Genomic DNA, 20,194 nt, shown 5'->3' with positions numbered 1-20,194 from the left:
ATCTCTATATCTCCCTCTTCCTTCCTATTATAATGTAATAAAATAATAGTCGCTCTTTTATCTTCTTATTTACTTTTAATACTTATACTATCTTCTCTTCTCTTCTTAAAACACGATTAAGCCCTCTCCCTANATCTTCCTCTACCTATTACTATAAATACTCCTAAAACTCCCCCTAATATATAGCTATAACTAAACAAGTTATAAAGAATCTAAATAGGCCATTTTTCTTGTAGTACTAGAATTAATAATATCCTATTTTTATACTAAGTATTTATAGACCCTATTAATACGGATTAGACCCCCCATTTCTAAATGGATTCGACCTCCCCTTTTTAAATGGATTCGACCCCCCCTTTTTAAATGGATTCGACCCCCCCCCCCAAAATTTCTCTCCTATATAAAATCAAATGGATCTGGCCTAGATTTATTTCTCCCTAGAGACGCCCTTACCTTTTAGCATTAGGAAAACATCTCTAAGACTCCCTCTTCCTTTCTATTATAATGTAATAGAAGAATGGTCGCCCTAGACTTTATAATCATCCAAAAACTTCTTACTACACTAGATTCTACTACTAAACTTTACTTACCTTAATATCTATAACTAACACTATCACTTTTTCTTACCTTTTAACATTAGGAAAACATCTCTAATACTCCCTCTTCCTTCCTATTGTAATGCGACAAAATAATAGTCGCTCTAGACTTTATAATCTATCAAAAATCTCCTACTACCCTAAAACTTTACTACTAAACTTTATACACCTCTACACTAACGACTAACACTATTACCTTTTCTTACCTTTTAAGATTAGGAAAACATCTCTATATCTCCCTCTTCCTCCCTATTATAATATAACAAAATAATAGTCGCTCTAGACTTTATAATGATCTAAAGACTACTTACTACACTAGATTCTACTACTAAACTTCACTTACATTACACCTCTTCTAACCTTACATCAATTTTAAACCCTTATTTCTTCTCTTTCTTCTCTTTCCTCTTCTTTTTTATTTCTTCTTAGCTTTTAATAATATTAGTTGCTCCTCTATACTAGATAATATCCATTAGTCTCCCCTACATTTTCTTTAACTATCGCTATAAATACTCCTAAAACTCCCCCTAATGTACAACTATAACTAAGTAAGATACAACAAATCTAAATAAGCCATTTTTTTCGTAGTGCAGTAATTACTAATGTTCTACTTTCCTAACAAATATTTATCGACCTAATCAATACAGATTAAACCCCCTAAAATCAAATGGATCCGACCCCCCCAAAATTTCCTTCCCTACCTAAATTTAAATGGATCTAGCCTAGATCCATTACTTTATGATAGCTTAGAGTCTATAGCTATGTCGACGACTACTAACATTTTCTACCCTAGTATTTACTTCTAAAGATAAGATATGCTCTATTCGCCTTTTTAGCTACTACTACCCTAGTAATTACTTAGGATGTTATTAGCTCTAAAGGCTATTTAAACATCTTAATAGGCGCCTTTACTCTAGAACTCGATGCTACGACATAAGTCGTAACTAGTCTAAATGCTATAGCTAGTATTAACGCTAGCGATTCTAATTTTAACTTCTTACTACTAACTATTAATTAAACTAGTAATGGTAACTATGTAAGCGTCGTAGAGACCTACCGTTCTAAAGCTTTATAGCTAATAGAATTATAAAGTTTCTTAGAGACATTTAACTTTGCTTCTAGACCTAAGGATTAAATACCTAGATAGATATATCTTCTTACTATTCTTATAAGCCTATAGTAACTATGCTAGGAACTAGACCTTATAGTAAAGCTAGTATACTTACTAGCGCTAATATTACTAGTTCTATAGGCTTAGATATTCCTATTAAAGTCGTTCGCATATAGAGTTAAGACTAAGATTCTATTATTATAACTTTTAACCTAACTAATGTAGGTAGCAATAATCTCTAATTCGGCAGTATAGGTATACTATTACTATTTGTAGATAACTAGGTTAGTTGTAATGCTGCTAATACTTAGGAGCGCTATGCTATTAGTAATCCTACTATCTTACTTAATACTAGATATATTATTGCTAACTAACTAACTAGTCGTATACTAACATTAATAACGGCGCTAGTAGGAAAGAGTAAGTTCGATCGTATAGAACATTAGTAGTCGCTAATAATGCTCTTATAGCACCCTTAGAGTAGTTTAGACTAAACTATAACGCGTAGCCTAACTATCCTAAATAGTGGCTTAACAAAGTCGTAAGTCTAAGCTAAAGATAGGTATAACTAAAGCTAATCTTATAACATAGCTAATTAACTTCTAGTATAAAGGCATCTTTAGCTAGTAGATAGTAATAGCTAGATTATAAGAACTTAATCGAATAGAGGCTTAGACCCTAGGCTTTAACTGTAGCTCTAATTATAATAACCTATCTAACTTCACCTTAACCCTAGGCTAATCTTATAGTATTAGTCTTCGTTTCTTTACCTCTACTAGCCTACGTATAGTTAAAGATCGCCTTACTACTTTTAAGAGACCTATAATTATTAGTATACCTAGATTTATAGTTACTACTAATTAAGATATTAAGATGATCATTAAAAGCAATTATGCACCCTTAATCTACAACGTTTCTCCTACCTAGATTAGCTTCTATAATACTTAGAAGACATTAAAAGGAATTTATGCCATTACTAGTAGAGTTAGAGTAGGATCGTATAGCTAAGTCCGCGTTACTATAAACTTCGTAAATAGGGACGTTAGTATAGTACATTACTACGTCTACAAATCTAACGCTAGCTAACTCGATAAACTAGGATAATTCCGCTTCTCTAAGTAATAGTATAATAATGCTTCTAATTACTTCTACTATAGTCCTAGTATTATTATATACAACAATGAGAAGAAATAGTAAGTCCTTAACGACCTAAGAGCCTAGGTAGTAGGTCTTTCTAACAAAGCGAGAAGTAGTTCTTTTATCTCTATAGTAGTAAAGTAACTTAGTCGTCCTAATAAGACTAAGATTGTAATGTTAGAGTAATTCGCTACTTATATACTCTAGGGACATCTTTAGATCTTTAAGCATAGAGATAGTTATGCTAGTATTAAGAAGAGTTTGTTCTACTATAATGCTACTTTAGAGGGAAGAGGTATTTATAATCCTACTATTAATTATAGTAGAACGTAGGACGCTATAGAAGCAAACAAGATTTCTAGATCTTATAATTACCCTTATGCTATTGTTGTTTACTAGACGCTCTATAGACTTATAAGGAACTATATTAGCTTAACTAATGTACCTTAGTCGTAGTACCTAGATCGCTATTACGACACTATTATTAGCATAAGGAACTATATAGGCATTAGTAGAGATAGATATTCTTAATTTAGCCTTATAGAGGGAAGTTACTTTAAATAAGTCCTCCTTAATCTCTAGCATAAAGGCCTTACTAATACTACTTTGTCTACCTAAGCTAATGAAATCTAAGCATATATAAAATAGCGCGTAGATATCTAGAATTCTAAGCCTTACCCTTATAGCTTAGAGTTTCCTTAGGACAATATAGCGTAAGAAGAGGTTTACCTCTAGAGCAAATACTTTAATTATACTTCTGTTACTAACGCTACTATTAAAACACTTATAGCGATTATGCCTTTAGTCCCTTACTAGGGGTATAGTAGCTTAGGCTGCGATCTCTAGGACTTACTCTACTCTAGTTAATCTAGTAATAGCTTCTATATCGAACGTATCTTCTACTATTATAAAGGCGCGTAATCTACTCTCCTACTTATTACATAATTCTTTATATATCTAACTAACATCTATATATTAAGGGTAGGATATAGCGGTGTAATTAGTCCTTTAACCTTGATTAGTAGTAATAGCTTTAGCTCTACTAGCTTCTATACTCGTCCTAATTATCTCGCTTAGGATCCTTTAAGTAGAGATAATAGCGTAAATATTGCTCTATATGCTCTAAGCACTATCGCTATCGCTATTAACAATATTTCTCTTAGCGGCTAGACTAGTTTTAGCGTTACTATTACGTAGAGCAGTAATATCGTTACTATTACCCCTATTAATTCTGCACGCTCGCGCATCTTTATTATAGAAAACGCTTTATATATAGAATTAGATGCTAGTAAGTTCTTAATAGTAACCTATAATATAGCTACTAGGGCTATAGGTGTAATATTTAATGGAAATGATGGTTTTACGCCTAACGCGTAAGTAAGATAGTATACTAGTGCCTAGACAGCTATGTCTAGGAACTATAGTATTAATAGGGAGTTTAAGGTTAAGAGAGAGTATATAGTTATTCCTCTAAGCACTATAAAAGGGACAATAGTTAGTTTTACTAGATAGTAGATACTATAGAAGAGATTTAGAGACTGAGGTAGGAGGGTAGGGAGCTTAATAAGTAAAGAAAAACTACGTAAACACTTTACATTTATAGACCGCCTAAGTTTCTTATATATTATAGATTCTGTACTTAAATTATATACGTAAGCGCTATAATGTATTATATAACCTATAATTAGTAGTATAACTACCCTAATACTATTACTTTGCATACCTTATAACAAAATCTACTATAGCACTATTAACTTCTTCTAGATAACTAAAAGATAAGAAGTGCTACCTACCTTTAATGACCTTAAGCTATACATTAGGACTATCTATAAATATCTTAATCTCCCTTTCTGCATTAGCTACTAAGTACACTACATTAGTAGTCCTATAAAGCTATAGTATAGGATATACTACATCTACTAATCTTCTATGTAGCCTATTACGATCGCGAAGATTGATTATAGCTATATAAGCACGCTTTCTACCTTTGTTACTAACATAGTTGTTTACGATTTCGTTACGCTAAAAGTCGCGAACGGATTTGTTATAATCCTTACTAAATCCGATGTTAATAAGAAAATTGGAGAAGTCGTTACCTAGGTAGAAGTCGTCGCTTATAGGTTTACTCTAGCTTTCGATTATAGGCGTAAGGTCTCTAGGCGCGTCCTAACAATTTAGTTTATAGGTCTTTAGCGATTTAAAGTCGAGAGATGTGCCAAGTAGGATAATACCCGATATCTAGAACGTTAGTAAATGATTATAATAGTAAATAATTTCTCTAATGAAAGGCGCTCTACCTTATTAGGAGCTAGCAATGCTATACGGATAGTAATCTATCCTCCTTAACTAGTGCCTAGGACGAAAACACCCTTGCTCTAATTAATCTTTCCTTACTTCTCTAATTCTTAGAGCACTTAGATGTTTATGTATGTAGTGTCCTAGTATGTCTAATTACTAAGCTTATAACGTATTTGTCCGTAGCTAAGAAGCTCTATAGTAAGGAGATTCATCTTGCTTATAAGGTCTTTATTAGCATATTAAGTTTTATATAGTTTAGAAGATATAGTAAAGGAGTTTATAAGTACTAATGTTAGTTTAGAAGGGTCTAGACTAGAAGATTAATAGGACGCTTCAATGCCGCCAAGGTAGTTAACGTAGAGAGTAGTTATATTTAGCATAGTAATATTTATAATAGATGATATTTCCTAGATTTTCTACGAATCTGTTTAACTAGAGATAGTAGCATCTATTAATTATCTCTATATTCCTTTTAGCTACGCTCATATAGAGAACCGTAGGGTTATAAGGCGATCTTATAGGGGTTCTTTACTAATTAAGAAGTAGGGATCTTATAACAAAATTCGACGTAACGTAGTATATATGTAGCTACCCCTCTAACTAATTCGATAAGTTAGTTAACTCGTGCAAGGTATAGAGGCGTGCTCTATACGCGTTTTAAGAGCTCTATTTGCTTACCTACTACTTGTATACTTCTATCACTTTTAGACATCTCCTACGACCGCTCCTACGACTACTCCTATACTAGTTTGGACTTTAGAAATTAATAAAGGGTTATAAGATATCTTTAGTCGTCCTTAGATAAGCGTTAAGTGTTACACTCCTAGGTCCATAGACGTAGAGACAAGAGTTATAAATAATGCTATCTTCGTCGTAAGGATTCTAACCCGAGGCGATATACTTAAGGTAGGTGTAGCCGAAGAGTAGGCTAGGCTATATAGTAAGTAGAGTCCTTCCTAGGATAGACCGTAGCGTTATAAGACTTCTATAATACGAGCTATAGGACAAAGCATCATACTAATTGCTAGTTTTTAACAAAGCATCATACCAATTGCTAGTTTTCTTGCTCTATACTAAGGTATCATGATACTACACTACCAAGATTGCGCATTCGCATGTAGTAGTAATCTCATCGCCTGTCTAGTCAAGTGTAGGTTTCTCTTGCGTAGCGGTTTTATAAATTCTAGCGCAGCACATGGGGATCTGGCGCATGCGATATTGCTATGGCATTTAATTCCCTATCGGCATCTCCACTCTATTCAAACAGAAGGATGCATCGGCGATGGTAGCATATGAACAGATTGAAGGACAGCCTGGGCGAGGACTTTGTGGTTGATGTGGACAGCTGAGAAGACCGTAATTGTAGCGCCCTCGGGCTGGAATAGGGAGATGGCTCTGATAGACTGGACAACTTCTGCATCGCATGTCTGCATCGTACTATGGTGGTCATCTTATATCGCAAACCCAATCGGAGATCGACAGCGACTTCCATGGTTCTCTGTTGCGGCTGGGCATGCGGCCTGCGTGGAACGACAGACCGTTTTAAGCCATCATTTGAAACGGACCTTCTTCAAAACATGGAGTCGAGGAGAAGCGTTTGTGTCAAAGCCTCACTCTCAAACATTATAGCATAGAATTGACTGATTTTGCTTTTGCGCGCTCAGCATTACGGATCGTGATCGCAATCTCTTGACTGTGGAAAGACGAGATGGTCATCAAACAGAATTCTCAACTGTGATACACCTCGATAATGGTGATTTGCTTATGGCAAGTCTAGGCGCACCGAACGCCGGATATATTTGCTTGTGGCGTACTTCAGCTGCGTCGGTATAGCCCTATAACAGCCGACCGTTGAAACGACTGCTGCACCTCGGGGAGGCCGAAGGATTAAGAATACAAACTCGTGTTCATCAAGCCTCACTACAACATTTCGCAGCCTCGTGTACATCCATTGCTAAGATGATCAATGATATGCCAGATCAGTGCAGGCCGATTCGGATTTCTGCCTCATGGACCAGATTTCAAGTCGAATCCCACATCGGCTACGGTAGGTGCTCTACCTGGCTATGGCTTTAGCAGCTTCATTCTAGTCATGTCAGCCAGTCGGCGGATGCTTTAGACATGCACTCATGAGTGGTGCTCCGGAACTCACTCAAGAAGCCGCCACAGAAGCAGCGGCTCAAGCTGTTTCGAGCAAAACAATACAACGGGTTGAGTCATGACAATCAGGATGCATGCGATATTGAGAAGACAATTTCGGTCACGATCATAAACCGTTATAGTATCATAGCTCTCCTCAGATATGGATCTCAGAACACATAAAGCAGCTTGAGGTTCTCTGTTTGGAAAAGATCATCATCGTTCCCTGAGTCTACTACATACCTTCTACTCTGCTTTTTACATTGCCATCATGAACTTTCTTCCAATGGATTCATATGGTCAACAACCATGCAAGTTCAATGCTTCCGCCTTCCAGGTGTCGTCGCCTATGCCACAAGATTCAGGATATGCTAGCGAACCGAACGATCCTTTCGAGAGAGCCTTCCAATCACAATTCTCGCCTCCGTTGCAATCTTATGCGCAATTCGGCTACCCGAGTCCCGAAGATATATACACACCTGCGCACACATATACAGCGTCGCAAAAGCAGCCTTTGAGACCTCGGCTACGTCATCAACAGTCTATGCCTGTCTTGCCTTACACGAATCATAGCTTGAACTCTTGCGAGACTCTTGATGAACGCACAAGCAGACTTTCAATAGATGCTGGCATCAACAGTATGACTGGCTACTGCGACATTGATTCCCTGCTGGCTGCTGCATACAACAACACTTGCACAACGCAAACTAAGCGTTTTCAAACCTTTGCATCCCAACACACGTCACCCATCCGCGCCCCACAACCAACGGTGCCTCTTCCTCTGACACCTCCTCCACTTATTCGAGAGCCTGCGTACCCTGAACTCGACAACACTACTGCTTTTGTCAACGAAGCCCCTGGCTCTCCGAACAAAGCCACCAGGGGGCGGCGTCGGGGTCGCTCAACCCACACAGAAGTAGAGCAACGCTATCGCCACAACCTTGCTTCCCACTTTCGAAAACTGGCTAGTGCAGTCCCACATATTGAGACTTTTCAGCCGGCGCGAGCAGGTCAAATTCCTAAGCCTAGCAAAGCAGAAATCCTGCTTGCCGCCAGTGGGTACATCCAGCAACTTGAGAAGGAGATTGAGCAATTGAGGCTTGTGGTTGGGAGTGATTTAAGTCCGAGGAGAAAGTCACCCATCGATGGCTGGTTGTCATGAGGGCCGGGTAGATTCCAGATAGAGTATCGAGGCAGCTAGAAGGATAGCAAGTTTGAACCTGAATCAACATTGCGTTCGGTTTTACAAAAGAGAGGTCTTCTTGTTCGTGTCGCGGTCATATCTCAGCCCATTTTTGCCCGAACCGTCGGGCGAGGTGTCGCCCAGTTACGGTCAACCATGAATTTTCTCAAGGGATCTTTTCTTCGTCCGCACAGCATACGCACAGGAAGCTCACGACATGACTTTCGAGCCCACCGTCCTCTGGCCCACTATAAACACGCATCCTCAGAGCATTCAGGGAGTCGCAACCTGAGGCGGTGCCCGATATTCGGTGGACCAAGAGCCTTGTGTTCGGAAATGGTTGTACCACGTGGGCATGAGATGCTGATAGGTGACGCGCATCCAACAACGATCAAGCTCCCGTTGCCCAGTTTCGAATTCAGCCCGAACGCCTCCCAGCATCTCCAAACAGACCAGGTTGACATAGCCTGTGCTCAGTAGATCTGTCGGCGGAGGTGGTTCAGAGATAACGGACTGCAATGCCTCTTCATCGACGTGGACGCAAAAGTTGTACCGCTGAGATCGCATTGCCGGACCTCCTTGCTCGCGTTGTGGAGCATCTTGCACCCATTCCCTAAAATGCTCGCGCACCGTGATGGGGTTTGCAGCTTCGAACAGAGCTCTATCCTCCAAAACGTGATGGTCAAGGCTCTCCAACATGTCAAGTCCATTATGCAGTTTCAACGACTCCTGGATGTGGAAGTTGAGGCGCGACATGAAACTCATCCAGTCCTTGTCGCTTGAATAGGTGCAGCGGTAGATGACCCAGCCCCACGTCTTGTGGTTGTCCTCTTGAAGCTGTCGCTCGAGCTTATCGGCTTTGTTGGACTCTGTCTCCATGTCGGGCTTTCGGCGCGAAGGATTTCGGACTCGTTGAGCGCGGGTCTGAATCCATTCTTGCAGGTCAACCATGGTCGGTCCAAGTAAAAAATGAGAAGACGATAGATAGAGGCTGTCAACGGATGACACAATGAGCTTGATGCTTGGCGTATTGGTAGCCAGGATCGGCAAGACTGTGGGGATGCACGCAAGGCAGCTGCGCCCGGGATTTTCACCACGTCTGCTCCCTCGCTCATTTCTGCCCAACCAACATGTTGCACAAGCACGAATGGCCTTGTCTCATGCATATGCTCGCACCTGATACATTGCTAGCATTAGGTGACTCATCATGCGGGACTTGGGCTCTGTTGGCTCTCACCGAAATTGACGTCGCCTTCGACCCGCCGCACACTTCGGGTCGGTGATCAACTCTGCATTTGACATGACAAGCATTCTCGATATCCCCGGTGACAACCCACCAAACCCGTTTCTGGTCACATTCAGTTCCGTGTTCACTTCGACATCTTTAGGCGCCCTGGACGAGATAGCTGACCAGATTGTTGAGACCGTCACGGTGTCTTCCGATCCGAACACAAAGCTGTACGAACTTTGGGATGCTTTCTTTACCACAGTCGTTACCCATCCAGATTCACATTCTGCTCTCCTCATCTTTCTGGGCCATCTAAAAGCTTAAAGCCCCACCACGCCCGCCAATGTCCGTTTGGGGTCCAACATTGAATCCTACCTTCGCAGTCATCTCCAACGAGATGGTAGAATCCATTGGTCTTTACTGCCAGGCTATCACAGCCAGTGGCGCGAAACATATGATATTCTCGAGGCCTGGCGCGACTGGGATGGCGTGCGGGCTTCGGGAGCCCCAAGTCTAGACTGTCCGGTCGCTACGTACTTCCTTCGCTTCTGCAACTTCTCCGCCGCCGAATTGAAAGCTACAAACGCTGAACGTCAAGAAGCACTTACCATGTGTGTCTTCAACGCCTGTCGCGACGTGCTTGAGCGCAGCGAAGCCAAACCTCAACAGGCTGGACCGCACAGGATCTCGTCTGACCAGCTTTGGGCGCTGGATGTTCGTGTCACGGCTACTTGGCTGCGAGACGGAGCGCAAACATTGTGGGAGACAGACTCTGAAGCCTTGCGTAGATATTGGACTGCAGCAATCGAGGAGGAAACGGAACTGTGGCCGCGAAAAGACGGTCTGACGAAAGAAAGATGGCGTTTATGGCTGGATAGATTACGTTCGCTCGCTACCGACCGAGAACATTTTGACCAAATCACAAGAGTGATAATTGCTGAAGCTGCTGATGTTGTCGGAGAACTTCTGCAGTGCGATCCAATTCAGCAATCTACGTAGAGGGATGACATACCCAACGCTTGATTCTCTGCTACCTAGACGACGAGTAACGAACCTGCGTGCAAGAACTTGGGATTGTTCGTTGTCGGCGAGATCGAACATTGCTTTGGATTTAGGACAACCCTTACAAACCTCGCTCAACATAACAAGAAGCAAGACTGAAGACTTTTCGAAACTCAAAGATTGTGATGTCGTTAGTCAGCAAGGGGAAAAGTGTTCATCCGTCACACTTCTTCGGCCGAAAACATTCTCGGCCCGAGCCAGATGAGTGTTGACATAAGCCCTAACCGAGCACTCCAAACATTGCCCTTTACAACTATTACAAGATCTTTAGAAAGGGATATAAAGCTGTCGCTCTTGCGTCAAAGACGCAGAAGTAAATTCAACAATCACAGCTACCTCTTCTCTTCATTTCCTGAACCACTCAATCAAATGTCCTTTATCGTCACCGTCGTCTTTCCCAATGACGCTAATGCCCAATATGACATCGAATACTACACTAAACACCACATGCCATTGATCCTCAAGGACTGGGCCAAATATGGCGTCACCGGCTGGAACGTCAGGGAATTTGCTCCCGGACCCGACGGCTCTGCACCACTGTACGCCTTTGGCTCGGACGTCTTTTGGAAGTCGGCGGAGCGGCTGGAAGAGGCGTTCAAGGGGCCTGAAGCCGGAGCTATCATGGCGGACGTGCCTAAGTTCAGTAATAAGCCTCCGGTGTTTCTTTTTGGTAGTGTCGTCGGTTCTGGATGAGTCGGTCAACCCCACCTGCATGCCTTCACAGCCGCTCACTGACAACATTAGGCGTCACTTGGAGATACCCACCCAGATATGTAGCTACGAAGGTGTGATTATCGGATCTCGCGATCGTAGGCAAATCACAACAATCGCTTGTCTGAATACATAATCTTTCGAGTTTGAATGTTACATTGAACACATTTGCCCAACACCCATCTTTTGAAGGTGAAACAGCATGTTGTGGAAGGGGTCGCTCAGGCCCCCACTAATAACCCGTGTTGACGCGCGCAAAGATATTCTGAGCCTAACAATCATGAGACCCTCTCGACATGGACAGCACTCTCTTTCTCCTTGATCTCGAGGATCATCTGGTTGGTAGAGAATTCTGCACAAACACTGGTTAGCATATGTGACTCAGACTCCCAACACAAGTGATCACAACTTACGGTTGACCTCAGTAGTTCTGAATTGTCTAGCCGGAACCTTGTTCTCGAAGAGCAAGTCAATCTCGCCGAAACTGCGGTCTTTGGTCTCAGGAAGGCGGAACCAGCACCAGATGTTACAGAGCAAGTTTGTGCCGGCGTAGAAGAGACCTGCTTTGGCTCCCCAGTTCCATGCTGTGATTGAAGGAGTCAGTCTGACGTTTCGAAGCCGCAGCGGGGAGTGGGAATGCTTACCCGATGAAGATATCATCCGAGGTGTAACGCTGTTGGAGAAAATGCCGGTCAAATTGTACACGAATCTTCCGATGGTGATGGTCTTGTATCGAAGTCTTCCAGAAGGTGTCTCTGCTACAATTGGGTAACAGACCGGTCCGATGGTGATCATGTTGGCAAGTGTAGAGACGATAAGAAGGATACCAATAGCCATCTCAGCATGCTTGCTGGTAGTAAATCCAAGGCCACCGATTGCGACGAGGCAGAAGAACATGAAAGTCAGACCAGTCATGTAGATCGTAGCTCGACCGAAGCGAGGGAATAGAAGCCAACAAATCATGCCGCCGACGATGTAGCAAGCAGAAAGACCAATGTTCAGATCAAGCGCTGCGACAGGACTGAAGCCTGCAGCTTCCAGAAAGACGACGCTGTAACCGAGAATAGCGTTACCGCAAAGGATTTGGGCGGCCCAAACGACACAGTTCTAGTGAGATGTTAGAAATCTCTTTTGACGCACCGGAGAGAATCTGTACTCACAATCTCAGTTCGGCGGAGATTGGTGCCACGGAAACAATCTATGAGTCTAGCTCCCTCTGTCTCGGCTTGTTCTTGTTCGGTGGTATAGACAATATATGCCAAGCTGCACTCGACCTCATGAGCTTGATCGTGGCTCTTGCCAACCAGACGCTGCAGACTCTTTCTTGCCAGATCAATCTTATAACGTCTTACGGCGTTCCAGGGCGACTCGGGAGCAAGGTATGCGAGTATAAATAAAGGCACAGGCCACATCCATTGTAGTGCGAATGGCAGTCTCCAAGCGGTGTCTCCATTGAGAGTGATACACGCTCGTGCGACACCGGAAGATAGAAGGATGCCTGCACCCCAGCACATACAGACATAGGCAGTAACGTAGGGTCTAAGGACAGTCGGTACAACCTCAGATGCGTATGATGTTGAAAGAGTCTTGATCGATGGTTAGTTCTAGTCGTGACAATGAAGTGCAGAACACATACCTGGAAAACACCCCATGGGATGCCGCAAAGAGCTTCTCCGACTGCAAGAACAGGCAGAGAAGGAGCGAAGAAGGGGATGAAGATCGCGCCAATCAGCCAAACCATGAAGAACATCATGGTGTTACGAGATCCGAAGGAATCCTGAAACTCGGTGTTCAAAACCAGGCCAATCAACTGACCGACAACAGCCGAATTGGATAGTCCAGACTGCCAAGCAGCTGAGATAGCCCACTTATCATCGCCGACTTTCTCACCAAATCTCCGTTGGAATTGTGGTTGGCCATAGAACGAGTTGATCTATAGAGAGGTGAGTGAAAGGTTTTGTGAGGGGCAAATAAGGGAATCCCTTACGATGACTAAGTCGTATCCTTCCATGACTAGACTGGTCGAGAGGATCATGGCCCAGAACACTGCTTTCTTGTGTTTCTTGAGCGCCTCCATAACAGACAATTTCGAGTCAGCATCAGCACTGGCTTGCGCCTGCGTGATGAGATCGCGGAACTCTGAGGTTTCCATGTTGGCTGTTGAGGTTGCTGCCTCATGAACCACATTGCCGTGAGAAGCCATGATTGGAATGCAAATATGATGGTTGTTGTGCTATGATGGTGATCATTTCCTCAGATACTTGTGGTATTGTCTTATAGATTGTGCATTGAATCACCCCCCGGAACACCTCATGTCAGGTGTGGAGGAGTGCGAGACCCATTTGTGTCTGTGTAGTCGTCTTCTGAGGGCTCAGGTGATGGCTTGCCGTTAGTGAGTGGTTCGTCCGAACGGCTTCCCCGCATGTGGTTGCAAAATTAACATCCGGCAAACCCAGTCCCGTCGACCCCTCCGGGGCTCTGGCTCCGGAGGGTGACATTACGCAGTGGTAATAGGGGAGCCCTCTAGGACCACGAGACTTTGCGGGTCTGGTGTGGTCAATCCTGCATCGTGTCTTATGCTCCCCCGGAGGCTTGCCCTTCAACCAGCTAGGTGTTCAGCAACATGATAGAACGCGGGACTCAAGATCGGATCTGAAGATGATGGATTGATTCTCACTCTTCAACATTCTCGGCGGCTGTGACTGTTGGGATCACATGGGTGAGCTCTTGTCCTGTCTGGACTCTCGCTCTCTTCCGCTCCCGTTTGCATACTCCTGTCAGTCGGTCCAGTACTTTCGCCCACGATTCCCAAACACGCCAACAACCGAGCGTCTTCAATATCTTTGAACCCTCCCTCAGAACGCGTTCAGGACCTTTCTCGCCGTACAAATCGCCAACTCCTGTCATGTTCGCTCTCATACGAGGACCATTCATCACGAACTCCTGCACAATCTCGTCGTCTGCAGGACGATCGAGCAAGATGATAGTATCGGATGAACTTTCGCTGTCGGAGCTGTCATTTTCTGCTAAAGCAGTTGCACCTCTGGAGGTAGAGCAGCTGTCGCGACTGCTCGAAGAATCGACCGGTGCCGCGGTCTTTGACGAGAACGCACTGAAAGCCCAAAGTACCAATGCTGCATGTGCTACCGCTGTTGGTTCGTAGAAGGCGTTTGCTGAGAATCTCCTCACATGCCAGAAGACTACTCCAGCGTGGATGGATGCTAGACGGGCTTTATATTGATGTTGGAATGCCCATCTCTGCACAGCTTGTCGGTCCGCAGTAATTTCAGATTCTGTCTTGGAACCTTTCTCACCCGCCAGGTATCTTGCAAGATTGACAATCTCACGGATCGGGGTAAGTAACGTTACCCTTGCAAGGTGTAGATGTAAGACTGTCGTGTGTTCAAATCCACTTGCTTCACCGATGGTCGCGTTTGCCGTCCAATGTAATACATCCAAGCTGTCACAAGTAAGATTCTGCCATTGCTTGAATACCACCAGCGATGGAGGCCATATAGGACGACTTGGGAGACATCCAGCTCCAGGACCCTGTTGATTGCCAGGTCTCCAATGCGATAAAACCTGACTGTAGTAGCTTTCAACTTCCCATAATCGACGATGAAGGCCATATATCAGGAGCACACGAGAGAACTCGCCATAACTTGCGGGTACTGTTTTCGACATGTACAATGTATCAAGGGCTGTAAGTAGATCTGTCCCATCTTCTTTCTTTTGCATGAGCTGAGACCATTCAGTAGCGCTTGATGCATTCCATGTCTCGTCATTGGAAGGAAGCGTGATGGCAGCATCGCTAAAAGACAAAGTCGTCCGCGTCTGGAATTGGAAGGACCAGATGCAGTCAAGGAGCCAAGTACAATGTTTCAATCGGATTCCAGACTCCCTCTCACTCCAACGATGCCAATTACTTTCTATGCCTTCTGTCAGAACCAATCTCGCAGGCTCCGATTGTACTGGATAGTCCATAAAGTAGCTTTCAAGTTTTGATCGAATGTCAAGCCCTTGGGATCTCAGAGACTCGTCGCCGCAGTATGTGCTACCGATTGCATGCAGCAAAGTGACTCGATAGCGTGTGACGAAGTCAAGGGACATCTGCTCGGGTCTTTCTCCAGCAAGAACGAGAAGCCGGCGAACGAATTCATGCATCGAGAGTACAAAGGTATTGGACTCCTGTCCCTTGAGATAGTGACTACCAATTGCCGCCATGGACAAACTCAGTAGCCAGTGTTGTTGACGGAGTTTCAGCGTCGGGATGTGGAGAAACGGAACAACGGTATTGCAATGTTCCACGTACAGCGTACACAGGTAGTCGAAGGGAGCCTTTCCAGGAAGATTGACTGATTCGAAGGGCGCAAAAAGCGATGTACTCGAAGCACAGATGTTCAAGTACTGTGACTCCAGAGTGGCGTAAGCTTTTGCGTCAAACCACTCCCAGCTTAATGTCGGAACTGTCAAATCCGACGGCAAGGCCATGGAGAACACTCTTCTCCGGCTATCGAGGAGCGCATACGTGGACATGGCCCTTCGCTTCCTCATCCTTGGAAGCCTAGCAGTCCCACCGTCCACATAAAACTCGCCAGGTGTCGGAGTGGATCCACCCGTTATGGACGTCTGTATCGTGCCAATGTCCCAAGGAGTAGATACATTGTCATTGCGCTGCACACAATCACTCCCGGCTGAGGTTTCTACTTCTCTGTAGTTTGCTGGCGATTGAGATACTTGTGAGATGCTGTGTGTATCGCTGGCAGGCATGTAGAAATTGAACAATTGGTCCGGATACTGCCAATCTTGTTCCGGTCCCCCTTCAAAGTTATTGCCCTCCTCGTAGCCCAGCCAGTTGATCGTGGAATAGATATTGGGCATGAGCGAGGAGTTGAAAGTTACATCGACACCCTGCTGATACTGGTCCGCGTGATTCGTCTGATCCTGCGTGATGTTTTGGTAGTTCACTGTCGAGGCTGTTACCCGTGGAAGATCGGGCGTTCCATGCGACGTCTGAACCATCGCGCTGTCTGGAATATTCTGGGGAGGGACATTGATGAAGAGATTCGAGTCGGCCGTACTATGGATTATATAGGGAGCACTGAGCTGGCCTTCAGGTGATCCTTGTTGATCGATTGATGCTTCGGGGTAATTGCATTGCAACGAACGCTTTTGACACCTGTTACAAGGTACTTGACCAGAACATCGAGTTTTGGATGATGCACAGGCGATACAAGCTCTGCCTCCTCGTTGCAGTAGATTTGGTCCTGACGTCAGATGTGTGTTTTCATGACGAGAAAGGGCATCTCTGGAATTTGTCAGTCGCGCGAAGCTGAGTGCGTGCATTCATTCTGTATTGACAAAGCTGTGAGAATGCTCTGTGTGTCACAGCAAAGCCCCCACGACACTCGAGTTTCCTCAACTCCAGCGATATCACAACTTACTTCCGAAAGAAGGATTTGCGGCAAATCCGACATTGGTACTCGCGAGAACGCGTGTGCGTCAGAACGTGGCGCTTGAGATGCTCAGAACGCCCAAAGCTCTTGTTGCAGACCTGGCATGACAGCGGCTTCTCTCTGCCGGCGCTATCAGCCATCGATCATGGATGAGACGTGGCTTCCGAAGGGTCGATGCTGGGGTCCGGAGCGTAAGGAACATATGCAGGACAAAGGTCCTCTACGGGGAAGAGGTGCAAAGAATTGATACACGCGTGTGATTCGACATTTTCCGTAATACGAGTGCGCCGAAGTATCAAGCGTCTAGAGTCTAGACGTGTTGGGCGTTGTGCGTTGTTACCCCTCCGGAGGAGTAACTTTAACGTTCAGGATTACCGAGGTAAAGCGATGTTAAGAGCGACTCGACGCCTCAGCACGCAGGCCACTCTTGCAAATCGTCCCCTCCATCAAACGATGGGTTTGTTGTCATAGTAAGAATAAGACGAACTAGAATATGAAAACCAAAAGTGAATTGGCATAATGGCTACATGTGGCGACCTTTACAGCCAGCAAAGAGGGAGACACGAAGATGCTGTGCGCAAACCGCTACACATCAATCAGTCTTCTTCAATCCTACACGCATATGTCCTTTGCCACCACGATTGGCTCTGGAGTAGTATGGAACGAATTTCAGCTCTTGTAGTGGTTTCCCTTTGCTCAACTTGTCGTTGGTCAAAAACGGTGTCTCCTCGAAAGCTTCAGTGTCCAAGATAGAAGCTCCTTTGGTGACGTTGAGAGCGACGTACGAAATCCCTGATTTTGGGTCATGCACCTCTTCCTCCGTGATCTTGCATTCTGCGCTCAATAGAACGCTCTGTAATAGTGTCAATGATCAAACGGTACGACTGAAATCAAGAGCACTCACCTCGAAATGATCGTCGACCCAAGCGTTGTCAACATCCTCAACACAGTATACCACAGGTCCTCTAGCAATTGTCAGGGTGTTCTGATTAGTCAAGGGATGTGACAGCAGCAAACGAGGCTTGAGTGGTATTGAAAGCGTGAAGTCCGGGTTCTTTTCGAGCCAGTTCGAGCGAATCCTCAAATAGCCCTTTTCCATTTCAGCATCAGCACATTCGGGTGTGATCTGGCTTTGTCAGCATGGTATTCATGGGAATCACAAGAGCAGTCTTCGTACCTTCCAAGACTCTGCCCAACCAGGAATTCTCAATCGAATGTCGACTTTTGCTGACTTGGAGCGCAAGCTGAACTTGACGTCTCCCGAAGAAGGCCAATTGGTCTCCTGCTGGAGTTCCACAATGTCGCTGCCACAGTCGAATGTGAGCTTAGCGCCTACATAAAGATGTACGTCTATATGCGCAGATCTGTATTCCGCCATGGCGTTGTAAGTCCAGATGTATCCGCCAATAGTTCCTAGCAAGCGCAACATGTTTGGCTGTTTCCACAAGCATGGTTAGTTTGATGCTAAAATGTTGGCTCTGGGAAATTTTTACCGGACAGCATGCTACAGTGAACCAATCATCTCGCTGAGAAAGGTCTTTGTCGCTTGACGCCAACTGATTGATGTATGTAAATTTCTTGCCATCCGTAGACATTGCAGTTAGGACGGCATTGTACAAGCAAAGTTCCATGATGTCGGTGAATTTCCGGTCCAGATCAATCTATGACGATAGTCAGTCGAGCTACACGTCGTTCTAGTCTCGAATTGACACATACTTGCAGCATTCTCTGGGCCAGCATCATAACACCGATTGCTGCGCAGGTTTCGGAGTAGCAACCTCCTTCAGATGTTCCTTGCGGAAGAAAGTAATCCAATCCAAAGCCTTCCCACTGTTTCATTGCCCCTATACCTCCTGTTGAATACATCTTCTGGTTGACCATGTTGTTCCAGAGTCTGTACGTTGCGGCTTCCAAATCATGGTGGCTTTGCTCAAGACGTAACAGATCCGCAACGCTTGTCAAAAGGTACATGGCACGAACAGAATGACCTTCGATAGTAGTCTGTTCAGCAATGGGCTTGTGCGCTTGATGATACCATAGAGAACGAGGCTCAGGGTAAAAGGCAGGCTTCATATTGGGATCTGCTCCGCGCTTCTCCGCCTCAACATCGAAGTAGTGTCTTCCGTCACAACCAGTCGCATTGCCTCGTTCTGTGATGAAGTATTTTGCTAGCGACAAATAACGCTCAGTCTTGGTACGGTCGTAGAGTCGGAGAAGAGCAAGCTCAATCTCAGGGTGACCAGGGTAGCCATGCGTCTGATCCGGTCCAGGTCCAAAGATCTTGCACAAGAGGTCCACATATGAACAGATAGGACTCAGTAATTGATCGTTTCGGCAAAGCGCTTGGTGTGCTAGAGCAGCCTCAATCAAATGTCCACAGTTGTATAGCTCATGCATGTCCTTCAGATTCGTAAAGCGATTCCCAGGATCAACGACAGTATAGTGAATATTAAGGTAGCCATCAGGCTGCTGGGCCGATCGAATCATGTCGACCAACTCGTCGACTGCCTTTGCAATAGCTGGCATCGACTGCTGCTGTAAGAAATAGCAAGCACCTTCGATCCACTTGGCAACGTCGGAGTCCCAGAAAAGGTGGTCAGGAATTGGCCAGACCTCTGGGGCGCGGTCGTAGACTGGGTGCCATTTCAACTTGAAAGCGTCGTAGCGGCCAGTCTTTTTGAGTACATCGAGCTGGTACTGTAAAGTGTTTACTGAAACAGCTTGCCGACGCTGCCCAAGCAAAGTGTCTGGCGTGAGGGAGGTATGAATGAACGAGGTCTGAGGGTAAGCCATATCTGAGATACAAAGATGATATACAACTTCAAAGGATAAGGTACGCAGAAAGGAAAGCAGGTGTCAACTTGATGGTGCATTAATAGGAGTATGATGACAATGACATGCCCATGGCCTCCGGTGTCAATAAGGCGAGCATCTTATTCCTCCGGTGGGCCGTCCGCCGTTCTGATATATCATGTGCCTTTTCGACATAGAAACGCAACTTGAAAGTCGAGTCCCGGCAAGTTTCAAGGGAGGCGAGAGACGGGTACCCCGCAATGTTCATGTTGGAGGTCCGGGACCTCCGGTGGGTGACAGGCGAGCATTTGGGCTCGTTGCAGAGGACGTCGCATGGCTCGGAAAAGCAGAGCTCGCAATGAATATGTTGCTCGCTCTTATCAGGGAGTGGAAAGAATCGACAAAAGACGGTGATGTTGGTGAGATTTGATTTTGCCTGGGTCAGTCGCAAGAAGCACAGACCTGTATCCTCGCTTGGCA

General features: G+C 44.7%; 8 protein-coding genes across 8 annotated transcripts; 3 read left to right on the top strand and 5 right to left on the bottom strand.

Annotated features, from left to right (window-relative positions):
* Positions 1-7,552: 7,552 nt before the first annotated feature.
* On the top strand, positions 7,553-8,443 carry M438DRAFT_370239 (uncharacterized protein; the record flags this gene model as incomplete). The annotated part of the gene is made up of 1 exon (XM_029908171.1): positions 7,553-8,443. One exon carries the CDS (start codon positions 7,553-7,555, stop codon positions 8,441-8,443), a length of 891 nt encoding a protein of 296 aa, XP_029754583.1.
* A 525-nt stretch (positions 8,444-8,968) lies between these two features.
* M438DRAFT_242101 (uncharacterized protein) lies at positions 8,969-9,367 on the bottom strand (the record flags this gene model as incomplete). Its single annotated transcript, XM_029899554.1, has 1 exon — positions 8,969-9,367. A coding segment is annotated over one exon (399 nt), but the record flags the coding sequence as incomplete, so codon positions are not given.
* Positions 9,368-9,764: 397 nt separating this feature from the next.
* On the top strand, positions 9,765-10,691 carry M438DRAFT_401195 (uncharacterized protein; the record flags this gene model as incomplete). The annotated part of the gene is made up of 2 exons (XM_029909519.1): positions 9,765-9,922; positions 10,019-10,691. 2 exons carry the CDS (start codon positions 9,765-9,767, stop codon positions 10,689-10,691), a joined length of 831 nt encoding a protein of 276 aa, XP_029754581.1.
* A 369-nt stretch (positions 10,692-11,060) lies between these two features.
* On the top strand, positions 11,061-11,629 carry M438DRAFT_329942 (ethyl tert-butyl ether degradation EthD). The gene is made up of 2 exons (XM_029903269.1): positions 11,061-11,447; positions 11,499-11,629. The coding sequence occupies exon 1, from the start codon at positions 11,124-11,126 to the stop codon at positions 11,445-11,447; it is 324 nt and encodes a 107-aa protein (XP_029754580.1). The 5' UTR covers positions 11,061-11,123; the 3' UTR covers positions 11,499-11,629.
* A 114-nt stretch (positions 11,630-11,743) lies between these two features.
* M438DRAFT_370237 (sugar transporter) lies at positions 11,744-13,668 on the bottom strand (the record flags this gene model as incomplete). The annotated part of the gene is made up of 6 exons (XM_029908170.1): positions 11,744-11,817; positions 11,879-12,049; positions 12,110-12,572; positions 12,626-13,051; positions 13,102-13,398; positions 13,453-13,668. 6 exons carry the CDS (start codon positions 13,666-13,668, stop codon positions 11,744-11,746), a joined length of 1,647 nt encoding a protein of 548 aa, XP_029754579.1.
* Positions 13,669-14,234: 566 nt separating this feature from the next.
* On the bottom strand, positions 14,235-15,893 carry M438DRAFT_248472 (uncharacterized protein; the record flags this gene model as incomplete). Its single annotated transcript, XM_029899620.1, has 2 exons — positions 14,235-14,523; positions 14,575-15,893. Coding segments are annotated over 2 exons (1,608 nt in total), but the record flags the coding sequence as incomplete, so codon positions are not given.
* A 1,012-nt stretch (positions 15,894-16,905) lies between these two features.
* M438DRAFT_285839 (uncharacterized protein) lies at positions 16,906-17,061 on the bottom strand (the record flags this gene model as incomplete). The annotated part of the gene is made up of 1 exon (XM_029901560.1): positions 16,906-17,061. The coding sequence occupies one exon, from the start codon at positions 17,059-17,061 to the stop codon at positions 16,906-16,908; it is 156 nt and encodes a 51-aa protein (XP_029754577.1).
* Positions 17,062-17,513: 452 nt separating this feature from the next.
* On the bottom strand, positions 17,514-19,714 carry M438DRAFT_378930 (DUF1680-domain-containing protein; the record flags this gene model as incomplete). The annotated part of the gene is made up of 5 exons (XM_029908862.1): positions 17,514-17,774; positions 17,826-18,011; positions 18,099-18,356; positions 18,415-18,582; positions 18,638-19,714. The coding sequence occupies 5 exons, from the start codon at positions 19,712-19,714 to the stop codon at positions 17,514-17,516; spliced, it is 1,950 nt and encodes a 649-aa protein (XP_029754576.1).
* Positions 19,715-20,194: the final 480 nt, after the last annotated feature.

Source organism: Aureobasidium pullulans (assembly GCF_000721785.1).
Source record: "Aureobasidium pullulans EXF-150 unplaced genomic scaffold scaffold_54, whole genome shotgun sequence".
In the NCBI taxonomy this organism is placed as follows: domain Eukaryota; kingdom Fungi; phylum Ascomycota; class Dothideomycetes; order Dothideales; family Saccotheciaceae; genus Aureobasidium; species Aureobasidium pullulans.
Note: the sequence above shows the minus strand (reverse complement) of the source record. Positions and strands in the feature narration are given on the sequence as shown.

Excerpts from the sequence above, each read along its gene's own strand:
- M438DRAFT_329942 (XM_029903269.1), top strand. The coding sequence starts at position 11,124 with ATGTCCTTTATCGTCACCGTCGTCTTTCCCAATGACGCTAATGCCCAA.